Raw genomic sequence first — 13,109 nt, forward strand, 5'->3', positions numbered from 1 at the left:
CAGCTGGAACTCTGGTTCTGACCCCTCTAGGCTGTTCTCATCTAATGTGAAATTAGTGTACTCCAGGGAGCGAGGGAAGAGACCCCCATTCCTCCATCTGCCTGTTGAATGATGAAAGCACTTTGTTGTCGTGAAATTTTTTTTGCCATTTTCTGCTTTTGTCCCACTGGTTCTGTCTGCTCTGTCTGCTCAGTCTTTCAGTTGGAGCGGGGAGTATGTTCTCACCCTGCATGTCCCATGATGGGATGGCTAGAGGGTATTGTAGGAAGATGGTTGTTCATAACCCTCTTGGGCCTAGAGCTCAGGTTCTGCTTTTTGTGGAAGTGCTCTAAGCAGTGGTCTTATGAAACATGGAATAAATACAATTATAGCCAGACGTACTAAGGGTAAGTACTAGCTTTTGTGCTTCTGTCGGAGAGCAGGAGATAATTTGCAGTGGAGAATTCAGGCAGTTTGGATCTTGGTAGAACCCAAGGTAGATAATGGGTACCTTAGGGAGTGGTAGATAATAGGTACCTTAGGGAGTTGTGTGCACACATGGACACCTCAGATAAGCATTCAGGCAACTTTCAGATTAAGTAGGTACACACCTCAGGAATTAGAGTAGGCAGTCCTGACAACTGTGTGATCCAAATCACTGTCTAGGACTTTAGGTTGATCTCAAGTTTTTAAGTCTCAGTTTATGTATGGTTAAGCAAACTGAATTTGGTTGAAAAACATTTATAGGAACACCAATTAAATTGCTTTTAAAATTTTACATGCAGAACAATTAATGATCTGGCATCTCCTGTGCTATGCTAGGGACATACAACATGTAACAGCGCTGAACTTTGTGGTTGATAGTCTTCTACTGTGAGTTAGATCGAGGAATATTTTCACAAATGTTCTGAAGTCACTATTCTTGTTTCATCTTCTATCTGAAGACCTGTTAGCTTCTCTCCGCTCTTTTTGTTCTTGGTATGTAACACTGACCTATGTTTCTAAATTCCAGTCAAACGCTTATGATAGCATGTGTGAGCCCTTCAGATCGAGATTTCATGGAAACTTTGAACACATTAAAGTATGCCAATCGGGCCCGGAACATCAAGAACAAGGTGGTGGTTAATCAGGATAGGGCGAGTCAACAAATAAATGCTTTGCGCAGTGAGATTACACGGCTACAAATGGAACTCATGGAATACAAAACAGTAAGTTTATCCTCTTAGGATTTCTTCTGCTTTAAAATGCTTTTTTTTCTGGTGGCTACTTCCACTTCATACACTAAAAAGATTTGAACAGCAACCTTAACGTAAACAACACTTCTAATTCCAGTGATTACCAGATGTTTTTAGAAAACTTAGATTGCATCCACAGAGAAAAGATACATCAATGAATGCCAGTGATGTCAACAGATGCTGCATTGTGTTTGATATTTGAAAGGCAAAAATTGACCTTGTAATGCGCAGAAATGAGGAATAATCACTTCTAAAGTAAAAATTACCACAGTTTAGATTGGCACATAAATGAATGTGTATGGCTACCGTGTATTGCTTTTAAAAACTTACTAGACAGGTAAAACAATTTGTGTTTAAAAAATATGTTTTAAATTATATAAGGCAGATACTAATACTACACAATGACCGTTTCTTCCTGAAATTTAAAACGGATAATGTTTTCAGCAATAAATGTGGTTACCACTGTTGTCCTCCTTTGTTATCTTTGAGATGGTATCCTGATTTCATAAAGAATTGTCTTCTCATTTCTTAACCTTTTCAAGAACTTGTACTTCAGACTAAGATGGAATTACACAGGACCCAAATGCTAAGGTGTGGACCAGACATCAGTGTTTTGAAAACTATCTGTTTATTGATTGTTTTAAACTTTTCAATAGAAGATTATCTTTTGCTATGAGTGTCTATTTCAAATTTCAAGTAATCTGTGGATTTCCTTTGCCAAGTTAAAAATTTTTCATGTGTAGGTCAGCCTTTACTAGTAATAAAATATATTTACTTTCTTACTTAAGGGTAAAAGGATTATAGATGAAGAAGGTGTTGAAAGCATTAATGACATGTTTCATGAAAATGCGATGCTGCAAACAGAAAACAACAATCTGCGTGTTAGAATTAAAGCAATGCAAGAGACTATTGATGCACTGAGAGCAAGAATAACACAACTTATGAGTGATCAGGCCAACCAAGTGCTAGCCAGAGCAGGTATGCTGTGGGTGTGTTGTGTGTAAACTGGTTCATAAGTTCATAAACTTAAATCAGTTATGTTCTTGCTTCATGGATCCTTTGGAATGAAGTGATGCCTTTGTAACAATAATGTAGGACCTGCTTTGGCAGGGATAGGCCCCCATCTGATTATTTCCTCTGTTTCTGGACACTTCTATTAGAAATAGTTTGGTACCCTGATTTGACCATTCATTTAGGACTACGAGCAACATAAAATGTGAAATAATACCTTTGGATAGGAATTACTTGTATGCTTAGCTATACAAGGACTTAAATATTTTGCTTTGGATGAGGACCTGGACACAGATGGGTGAAATGTTGGCTTGCTTTTCACCTCATAGAATAATCAACCAATTCACTTACCATGACTGCATTGTTCTTTTTGTGCACTGTTTGTCAGGTTACATTTGAGTTATGGTACATGCATTGTTAGAAGGTGCTAATATGGAAAACAAATAAAATAGAAAAAGTCACTTGACATAATTCTGATCATGTGACACAGAGGAACCTAACACTTAATGCAGCTCAAGGAGGAAGTATATTTTACAAACCAGATAAGATCTAAACATGTAGCCCATATGATTTTGTCTCTTTGCTGGTACTTTGTACCTAGTAGCTGTATTCAGATATTTATACTGTTACCGTCCTTTCTCAATCTTTCTCTTCCCCCCACCCCCTCTTTCTCTCTGTCCTTCAAAGGAGAAGGAAATGAAGAAATTAGTAACATGATTCATAATTATATCAAGGAAATTGAAGATCTCAGGTATTTGCATAATATGTTGTTGAACAATTTTTATTTAAAAAAAAAAAGAAAAAAGAAAAAATACTGTAAGTGTTAGCAAGTAAATACTTCGGCTTTCCTATGTGGGGATTACTTCAGGACAGTGGTCCTTCAGCTTCTACGACCATCTGGTGTTGCTCTTGGCCACAAAAAATTAAAATGTTAAAGATGAAGCTGACGATAGAGATGAACGTAAGATGTTGCCTAAATAATGATGATAACTTGATATTGTTGCACAAAAGACAGCAAAACTTAGAACAGTTGTTTTATAATTTCATCACCTTCTGTATAAATGATAGTACTGAGAAATTACTTGTTGTGATTTAGTGTTTAAAAAAAATCTGCTTTCTCTTTAATTTAAAGTATTAAATATTTTAGATATTTTTATTTCTCTATTTCTTGGAGGTGTAGCATGCAAAAAAAAAAAAAAAATTGTCTGGCCTATTCCCAGTTAGTGTTAGAGATCTTGTGTAGCTTTCATGTAATATGTATATACACACAACGTATGCAGATATATATCTGTACATATATCTGTGTGTATATTTATACAGACATTTATATGTTTCTGTCTAGGGTATAAATTATATGCACAACATACATGAAGGTTGTGTAAAATGGTCTCATCAAGGGATTTGCTACATTTGTATTTTGTGAGACTTTACCTTGGTTTGTAGTTTCTTTTTAACTGAAGGTAATGCATTGCAGTTACAGATGCTAAAGAGTATACATCTTGTGCATTAGCAATACTTGTGATTCATACTCTAAAATTTTTTTTTTAAGAGCAAAATTATTAGAAAGTGAAGCAGTGAATGAAAATCTTCGACGCAACTTGTCAAGAGCTTCAGCAAGATCTACATACTTTGGTGGACCATCAGCATTTTCTGCTTCTATGCTTTCTTCAGAGAAAGAGACAATGGAAATTCTAGATATAGCCAAGAAAGATCTAGAAAAGCTGAAAAAAAAAGAAAGGAAAAAGAAAAAGAGGTGGTGTATGAATTATAATGCTATTTGTTTTCTCTTTATTAGTAAAGAAGTGTATTTTTTTAACCACTAAGATTTTAAAATTAATTCATTGTTGCTGTGTGGGTTTGGATCCTGAATTGCTGTTCCTTCGAACCCTTTTACACATTGAAGTTATAGATGTTTTTCTTCTGCATCTTTTCTTCCAGTGAAGTATGCAGTATTTGTACAATGAATGTCTCTGTTGTAATGAATTTTTCTATATAATTATGCACAGTGGTAAAAGCACAGGTGCTTTCCATAAATTTTGATATTTAAAAAAAAATTTTTTTAAGACGTTTTGAAATTCAACAGAAGTTTGCAAAACCAAAAATTATAAACTTTTTTCTACCATACGTCAAAACTGAAACAGCTTTCTGAAGAAAAGATATTCTGAATAGCTGGGAATTCTTTGGTAGCTCTTGGAATGGCTTCTTTTGCTTTATCTTCTGCTTTTATAAATGTTTTTAATTTGAGGTTTCCTAATTCTCTGCAACATCATGCTTTGCTGTTTTTTGCCATCCGACTTCTCATCTACTAAAATGCTCATAGACATTGATAAAAATGCCTGTTCAGACAGCAGTTAGTACAGCAAGGATCTGTTTGTGTACTCCGAAACTCTGATTCCGTTAGAGATTTTTCCCTTTTCCTTGAATTTTTCCACACTTCTAATCTATTACTCTTTCTACTAATGGCCCTTCAGACTACTTCTACAAGTTAAGAGTAAAACCAAAACAGTATAAGCCTTGAAATATAGTTGAAGTATAAAGTAGACTTGAGTTAGTGATATCTGCAATTTGAGGTCCAATATCTAAATCCATTCACCAAGTTAATGTCTGATACTTGTGGAGAACACTCATTTTAACAACTAGATTCTTCCCTTGCATATAATTTTTAAGGAAACTCTTATACATTTATGGAGATTTTGATAGATTTTTGTGTCTCATGTTTATAGGAACTTGAGGGCAGGGTGGAAGTGTTAAATGAAATCAGCAGAATGTTCTGGCCTCTCTTCAGCCAAATGCTTCAATATGTTCTTTACCTGTAAACGCAAGAACAGATAGACTTGATTTCATATGTTTCGACACCTTTTAAAATCAAGCATGTGTTTAGATTCATGTTTAGATAAAGCCCCAATTGTTAGTTTGAAGCCTGAGTACTAGGTAGCAGACAGGATTGTGACCAGAAAACAGATTAAGGTTACTAGATATATTGAGTAATATCTCTTATTGTAAGAGATGATGACTTTAAAAAAACATTTGGAAGTTTTACCCTACATACAGTAGTAAGTAAAAGAGATGGTTGATCTTTTTGGGTTGGTTTTTTTTTTTTTTTTTTTTTTTTTTTCCAAAAGAAGCTTCTGCATCCAGTCACACTTGTTCACACCAGGACAATAATCTTGTGAATGGCCAAGTGGTCTGATCCAGAATTAGGGAATACTTCCTTTAAACTAATTTGAGATCAGTTTTCTGTTCTAGCATTATAGAATTAGAGAACCATAGAAAAATTTAAGTTGGAAAAGACCTCTTGATGGTCCAGCCTCCATGTTAAAGCAGGTCTTCCATTCTATAGAATGGGATCATACTCTTCAAAGTGCTGGTAAGGTTTGAATCTGTTTACTGGCCCATCTGCAAACTGCTTTGCAATAAATATTTATAAATTTCTGAAGTGCATGTGTTAGGAAATTCCTTAGAAGCTAAGAAATGTTAGAATTTGAGGGGTTATGCATATAGCCTGTCATACTTGTTACCTGTGGAGTGCTTCTATCTAATTAATTAATGAAATGCAAAGCCTGTGTTCAGGATAGATCGCTGTGGATTTTTATTCTACTGAAATTTCAGGAATTGGCAATGAGTACACTAATGTATTGCAAAGGGACAATTTACCCTGCAGTTTGGAAGGGATTCTTTGCTCTACTTCTGTGTTCTACAGGCATTTAGCTGCTTTTACTGTACTATTTCTTTTTAGGGTTGCTGTTCTTTTAAAGTTGTCTATCATTTTCCTGCTAAAATGGGATCGATAAGCCTAGTTACTAGTTCTGCCCCATCTGCTACCTTTCTTCACCTGTTTGTTTCCTGATTATGGGTCAGTATGATGAAAGGTGCATAATTTTAAATATATGCCACTTATCTAAATTGTTGTGAGCTAGCCTGAAGATCTAAGAGCCAGTTTCTGAATGAGCAGCAGGTATGTACTGCTATATATCTGTAGCCTTTAATAAGCATCTGTCATAAAGTTTATTGGAAACAGTTTACATGGCAGTAATGTTTTGGCTACTGAAATACTGACATGCTTGATTGGAGTGTCCCACAGTGTGACCTACTCACTGGAAGCCCCAGAGCAAACCTCCTACGTCCCTTTCAATCATTAGTGAGCCTTACATACCTGGTAACCTTTTTTGACTGTTGTCTTTTGCCCTCCCTAACCTTTATTAAACTAAATTAGTGATAAAATTACATGGGATTGAGCATGTTAGCTCCTAGCTGATACTGAAGGAAGATGGCAGGCAGCATGAGGTGAAAAGGCAGCAAAAGCTCTTGCTCAAAACTTGCTCATAATGGGAACGTGAGGAATTTCAGTAGTTGAAATTTAAGCTATCTCTACATATACATAAGTCATGCAGACATTTCTCTACTGATACATATGCATTTGTTCAAGAGGAAAAAGTACAAGTAAAAATACTAACACTTTGTCCATCTCATTGCTTCTGATGCATATTTTTTTGTTAATTTATTAAAAAATAACAAGCAATCATTGGCATGTACTTTTTGAATCCCAGAAAAATAAACTGTGGGTTTCTGCTTTTTATTTTAAAACAAACAACAAAACCGCAAACCAAAAAATAAATGCAATTTGAAGATTTTTAAGAATTATATTCAGAATATATGATTTAGAATATTAGTACTAAAAATTTTTAATCACTATTTTATATTACAATATGTTATCAGCATATATAAAACTAGTGCATTGGGTTCTTTCCTGATATATTCTTGAGGATATATAACTTTGGTTCAATGGCAGTGCTTCTTGCAATTTTTGGTATTTTACCCGCCAATTTTAAGTGGCAAAAGAGGAGAAAGCTTTTTCTAGAACTAAGAGATTTTTTTTGAATCCGTATTAGAAATAATTCTCAAAGTGAAATATATTGTCTATATCTAAAACTTCTTACTTTAACAAAATCACTTCTTCCTTTAAGTGTAACTTAAATTTACAATTGTTGACAGTGACAGATTAGTTAACCTACAAATGCTGCTTCTTTGTTTTCTATTTACTTTCCAACTGTGCAAAATGTATTGCCTTTTTACTACTTGTTGTCTCTTGATGGTATCTTTTAAAATTTCATTTTAAACTCCACAAGCTCATATATCATTTTTTTTACCTTCTTATCACTTTTGCTTTTCACTGTCTGGTTTGTCCTTCATTGGCTTGGCCTTCCAATACTGTACCTCGTGCTTTTGAAGGCTACAGAAACTTGAGGAAAGCAGTCAAGAAGAAAGAAGGTTGGAATATTTCCCAGGTTTTTAATTACCTGTCATTTCAATTAACTGGTTGTCATACATGAAAACAAGTTGTGCAGATTCATAGGTACTTCAAGAGTAGTTCATTTGGCTTTTCAATATTCTTTCCTGTGTTTTGACTTTCAACAAGTGTTTTAACCGGAAGAAACCTCTGTTGTGGAATCGAGGTTGACTCAGGTTGCACAGTGTTGAGCAAGCATTTGTGGGGAGGTGGCGACTATGGGAATTGCTGCAGAATTAAGTAGACTTCTGTCTTGCATGGCCTGTATGGAATGAAAGGCAGGAGGAAGGTGCAATAGCTCGTATGGTATGAAATGTATAGCAGGCAGTATACGACAATAATAATTTTGGCATGTGAGATCAAGAAGGTCTTGGACCTTCACGCCTCAGTTAAGTCTGCTGCATTTATTTTTGAAAGCATGTGACTGAAGCCTTGACCATTCCTTCTGTTCAGTTTCAGCCAAAGCAGTAAATTAAGTAGCTGGTCATGGAGAGCAGTTAAGTTGATGTCTTAAAGAGAGAAATATACTGTCATTAAAAATGAAAGAAAAAGAGCTTTTATTTTTCAGCTGTCTACTTTGATCCAATGCCACCCCCACCCCCCCCCCCCCACCTCCCAAATTCATGCAGGTGATGTGAATCCACAGATCAATAGCACTCAAATTAAGCAGTACAGTTCTGTCTGGCAGAGCTGCTCCCTTTCCTTCCTCCTGTCTCTCCCGTTTATCAGGCAGAACACACATTCTCTCTAGCGGTTGGCTCTCTACTGTGTGCAGGTGGAAGGGAAACTGGGGATTTGCCTCAATCTGCATGAAGATTGCAGCTAAGATCTGTTGCCATTTAGGCTTACTAACCAACATAGAACATGTGAGCTGAGTCAGATGAGAATCTGTGGAAATGAGATTGCGTGGCTCAGTGTTCCCTGTTCTGGCATTTTTTTTATATCTGTACAAATCTGGTTAGGTTTTTTACTTCCAGCCTCCCTGGCTGCTGTGTAGATTCAGACGGTCCAAGCAAAATCTTTCTGCCTTGCGCATGATCAGCTGTAGCTGGATTCAGTTTCACTGGTGATGAGTGGGGCAGAAGGAACCAGTTAGCACTGAACAGGTTAAAAAATAGTACAAGAAAAAATTGTGTGTGCGCAGAAGTACTGTGTTACTTAACTGGCACTCTTAAGGGTGGCTTTTAGGTATCACTTGCCAAATTAGTGTCTCAAATCTACTGAATGTTTCTTGTCACTGCACTGAGTATTGGATTTGTCCAAGAGTTAGATCTTGAATCTCTGCTCCTTTTGGTGTCAGTGGAGGAAGATGTGCATTTCTAGATACCCTGCCTGATCAGTGACAGCACATAACTTGCCAAACTTCTATGCAGCTGAAGTTAGGTGAGGTGGATTCCACATTATGCAATCCTAACCACATCCTTTTGTTATTACCCCCTGTGGTGTCTAGCCCTGTTCTATCACGATTTCCCATCTATTGGGGATGGTTTGGGTTTTGCACATGTAGTGCTAGGACTGACATTTGGTCCATGACAACTTGCAGACTGCCACCGATTTTTGAATTTTACACTTGTATGTGATGCCTCAAATGTGCACTTAAAAATGTTAAAACTTGTCCTAATGGCTAATACACCAAACCTTTAAAACAAAATCAAAAAAACCCTGCTGTAATTTTTGTAAGCCATCATTACAGTTCAGGTTGCCAAAAGAGGAAAGAATATAGAGATACTTGACTTTTAAATAAGTTATGAGCCATAGTCTGAAAAACAATAGCATGGAAATATACTAAAATGTAATCTTAATAGTTAGTTAGGAAAAGTTTCTTTTTGAGACAGACAGTCCTATTGCAAAATTTCAGTATTTCTCGACTCTTCTTGTTGTATCAATGCCTATTTTGAGCATTCCCTTGATGTCAAAGTAGATAACTGATCAAAAGAGTAGTTATAGTATGATAAATTAGGATATTGTTTAAGGCTTATAAATTTTCAGATGATTATATACACAGTAGGCTCCATTATAGTTTGAGAGTGTAGTAAAACCTGTAATGTATGTTGTACCTGCACACAATGTTGGTTTTTTGTTTTATAAAAGCTATTCTGGGTACACTGCAACTTCCATGCAAAATGAGTACTTCTGTAGTATATGAAGATGTGTATTCTGATTGTCCCAATTGTGCAATATGCCCTAAAAATGTGCTAATCATTAATATTATTTTGCAAGCTAAGATTAAAAGCCATTAAGCATTATTTTATTATCTGCAGGATTTTGGAAGTTGTGTTTTACCCATGCCCAACACCTGTACCTTTGTCTAACTACACTTTGGTTTTCTTCTTTATTTGGAATTGCAACTTATTGCTTTGGGGGATGGGAAGCACATGCTATTTCAGTTTGTGAATATTTTGTTTCTGTGCCTCTTCTGCTAGTGTTAAAGAGGATAACACAGATAACGAGCAGGAGAAGAGAGATGAAAAAGGCACTTCGGAGAGAGAGAATAATGAATTGGAAGCAGTAAGTATTTAGAAGTGTTTGATTTGTTCATTGTCTGTTTAAAGATTTACAAGGTTGTAGAAAGGAAATTAGGAATGAGTCAGGTGAATACTATGGCTTCACAGTGATAGTCACAAGTGTCTGGGAGATGGAAAAGTGTGGGTGTGCTTCACCATGTTGTACATTTTGCAGGATGAAATTCAGGAAGCAAGTGATCATGAGGATGAAGAGGAGGAAGATGATGAGGATGAAGATGACATGGAAGTTGTCGAAAGCTCAGATGAATCAGATTCTGATTCTGATGAAAAAGGTGATGTCAGTGCAATGTTCTGTAGAATTTTACAAATCCTATCTGTCATTCCTTGGCTTTTGGTAGGCAAGATAGCATGTTGTCAACACACTGTCCATAATTCTTTGTGGATTGTGCGTCCAGCTGTTGCCTCTTGTGAGGCAAGGTGACCTGGTTCGGAGAAGACACGACGGCAAAACGTACAGGCCGTTCGGGCTAGTCACACACACGGACACCAATGTGGTGGATGGTGAAAAGCGTTTATTCCCCGTGTTGCTTCCTTATATAGCCACAGTGCGCTTGCATCACCACTGAACTGCTATTGGTTAACGTAACTGGAGGGGGTGGGGCCCTACCTTTCCGTACACCGTGAAATCTTCCGATCGGGTTACCTGTCTAACCACATTTCCCCCACCTCCATGAACAAATAAACTTATATAACTGTGTTAGTAACAACAAGCAAAGACAGATCATTGACAGATACACAAAACTGCAACTATAATACGTTAGTTACTCATAATGCATTTCAAGCGAATTGTTGTAACTAAACAAGCTGTCTCTGTTCTAAGTACATAACATCAATTTGATTTAGGCGGGCTTTAACAAATTGAGCTAGCTTGTTTAAAAGGCAAGGACCGATTATAAGCGTGAGAACAATAACGATAACTGGTCCCATCAAAGTAGATATAAGGGTGACGATCCAGGGGGATTGGGCAAAGAGCGAATTAAACCAATTATGCTGAGAATATTCTTTGCGGCGTCGCTCCAGCCTTTCTTGGAGCTCTGCCATAGATTTTTTAATTATTCCTGAATGGTTGGTATAAAAACAGCACTCTTCATTAAGGGCAGCGCATAGACCTCCTTGATGCATAAGTAGGAGATCCAGTCCACGCCTATTCTGTAACGCCACTTCAGATAGGGAGTTAAGGGACGACTCTAGGAAGGAAATGGATTGCTGAATTTCGCGTAAGTCTTCATCAATAGTCATCTGCAGTTGCGTCAGGCTTTGTTCCTGGGATACCAACGCTGCGATGCCTGTCGCTGTACCTGTCGCACCCAAACTTAAAAGCACCGCGAGACTAATAGCGGTTACTACCTCCCGTTTCTGTCGTGGGAGATTTTCCTCAAAGCTGCGAAGTACTTCGTCATCGGAATGGTACAGGATTCTAGGAATAATAACAACCTGAACACAAAAGTCGTTAGCTTCATTAAAGTCTTTGATGGAAATGCATGGGGTGACACCTGTGGAGTTGCAAGCCCATACTCCTGAAGCTGAGGGGACAGCCCAGGAGTAGGTCCCATCCAGGACAACAGAGGCATTGCAGATATGTCTGTTACGCTGCACTATCTGTTGATTGCCTACGCAAACTCCCTCACCCGAAACTCGTTCTAGCGTGATCCCTTTTCGAGGAGTATTCCACAAGCATTGACTGGGGCTACTTTCTTTGGAGTAACTGAACTGGGCGCTAAGGGCTACACCTTCGTAAAAGGGCGGAATGGCGTCATAGCAAAGCCAACAAGAATCGGTAAGGTCTGGCTTTGTTGCGTTCAGTGATAAAAATGCTGCATCTAGCATGCGGTAAAATAAGGTAAAAGGAGTCGTTTGAGGCACTCTATAAGGGGGTGCTAAAACCGTATTAGGTTCTGGCGTAGCGCCCATAGGGTCAGGTGCTGGGGTGTTACTTAAGCTTTTACGTTCTTGAGCCATAATTTGGTTAGGTCCAATGGCAGTATGATGCTGCGGTGGAAGTCTAATAACTTCTACGACCGCACTTGGGTCTTGACCCCATTTATGAATGAATACTGACCACATTTTGCCCAACGTCCAGCCTACATCTTGGGGTTGCAAAACTGTTACATTTAAGTGGGAACAACTTCCCCTTTCACTAACCATCCTGTCTGCAGCAAAGGTGGGTTGTTTGCATTCTTGCAGCCAGTAGCTTACGTACAGGAAGTTATCTCTCTTGGGCGGTTTCCACCGATTACTGGTTACGATAGTTTCACAGCCCCAATATCCGCAGAACCAATAACTGGGATAGGTACAGTAGCTTTTCCCGGGGTTGGAACCGGGACACCAATACCTTTGCCAGTTAACGTAATTCTCTCCTCAAAAGTTAAATATGTCTTTGAGACTAACAATAAAACTAGGGGTGTTAAACACAACTTGTGCTATTACTCTACCGTCTGTAGGGTTGCGGAGTGTCCAGGTGCATGGCTGATAGGGGTGAATGTCTGATCTTGCCTGTACTGTGTAAGTTAAGCTCAGGAACAGGGAGACACAGAGGCATAGATGCTGTCACGGGATCGACGGTGTTCGCTCTGGTGGTGAAATGTGAAATTGACGAGAGGAATCACAGCTGCAGACCTGTTAAAAGAAACTCAGAACTTTCGTTAGTTTCGTTACGCAACGCAGGTTTTATCGACTTTAAAGGACACGTCTTTTTCTACTGCTGCATACCCCCGACCTGTCAGGACTAACTTCCATCCTGACTCCCAATTTCCTAGCTCATTTTTGATACTAACTGGTGGACCTTCTTTTAAGGCTTCGGTGGCCCAGTGCTTTTGGGAAGGGGTCTGTGTTTGATCTCCCCTTGGAAATTGGTTTAACGCTAGCATGGCGGTGGCTAACAAGCGTGGTTGTTCCGGTGGAGGGATATTGTTGGTGAACCCTTCTGCTCTGGCTAGGGTCTCTAGCTTAGATTTTAGAGTTTGATTCACCCTTTCTACGATGGCTTGTCCTGTGCTATTGTAGGGGATGCCTTGTTTTAAGGTGATGTTCCATTTTGTGGCGAACTCTTGAGTCGACTTGGAAATGAAGTTT

General features: G+C 38.1%; 1 protein-coding gene across 9 annotated transcripts in view; it reads left to right on the forward strand.

Annotated features, from left to right (window-relative positions):
* The window catches only part of KIF21A (kinesin family member 21A), a 102,525-nt gene that overhangs the window by 46,045 nt on the left and 43,371 nt on the right, over window positions 1-13,109 (forward strand). For 5 of the 9 annotated variants that reach the window (XM_049813923.1, XM_049813926.1, XM_049813930.1 and 2 more), the window contains exons 8-14: window positions 992-1,187; window positions 2,003-2,192; window positions 2,913-2,976; window positions 3,775-3,978; window positions 7,455-7,493; window positions 9,936-10,020; window positions 10,192-10,309. In XM_049813923.1, coding sequence (XP_049669880.1) covers window positions 992-1,187; window positions 2,003-2,192; window positions 2,913-2,976; window positions 3,775-3,978; window positions 7,455-7,493; window positions 9,936-10,020; window positions 10,192-10,309 — 896 coding nt within the window. The remainder of the gene's footprint in view (window positions 1-991; window positions 1,188-2,002; window positions 2,193-2,912; window positions 2,977-3,774; window positions 3,979-7,454; window positions 7,494-9,935; window positions 10,021-10,191; window positions 10,310-13,109) is intronic. The other 4 variants (XM_049813927.1, XM_049813932.1, XM_049813928.1 and 1 more) reach the window with 1 other exon arrangement.

The sequence above is a fragment of the Accipiter gentilis genome, chromosome 11 (assembly GCF_929443795.1).
Source record: "Accipiter gentilis chromosome 11, bAccGen1.1, whole genome shotgun sequence".
Classification (NCBI taxonomy): domain Eukaryota; kingdom Metazoa; phylum Chordata; class Aves; order Accipitriformes; family Accipitridae; genus Astur; species Astur gentilis.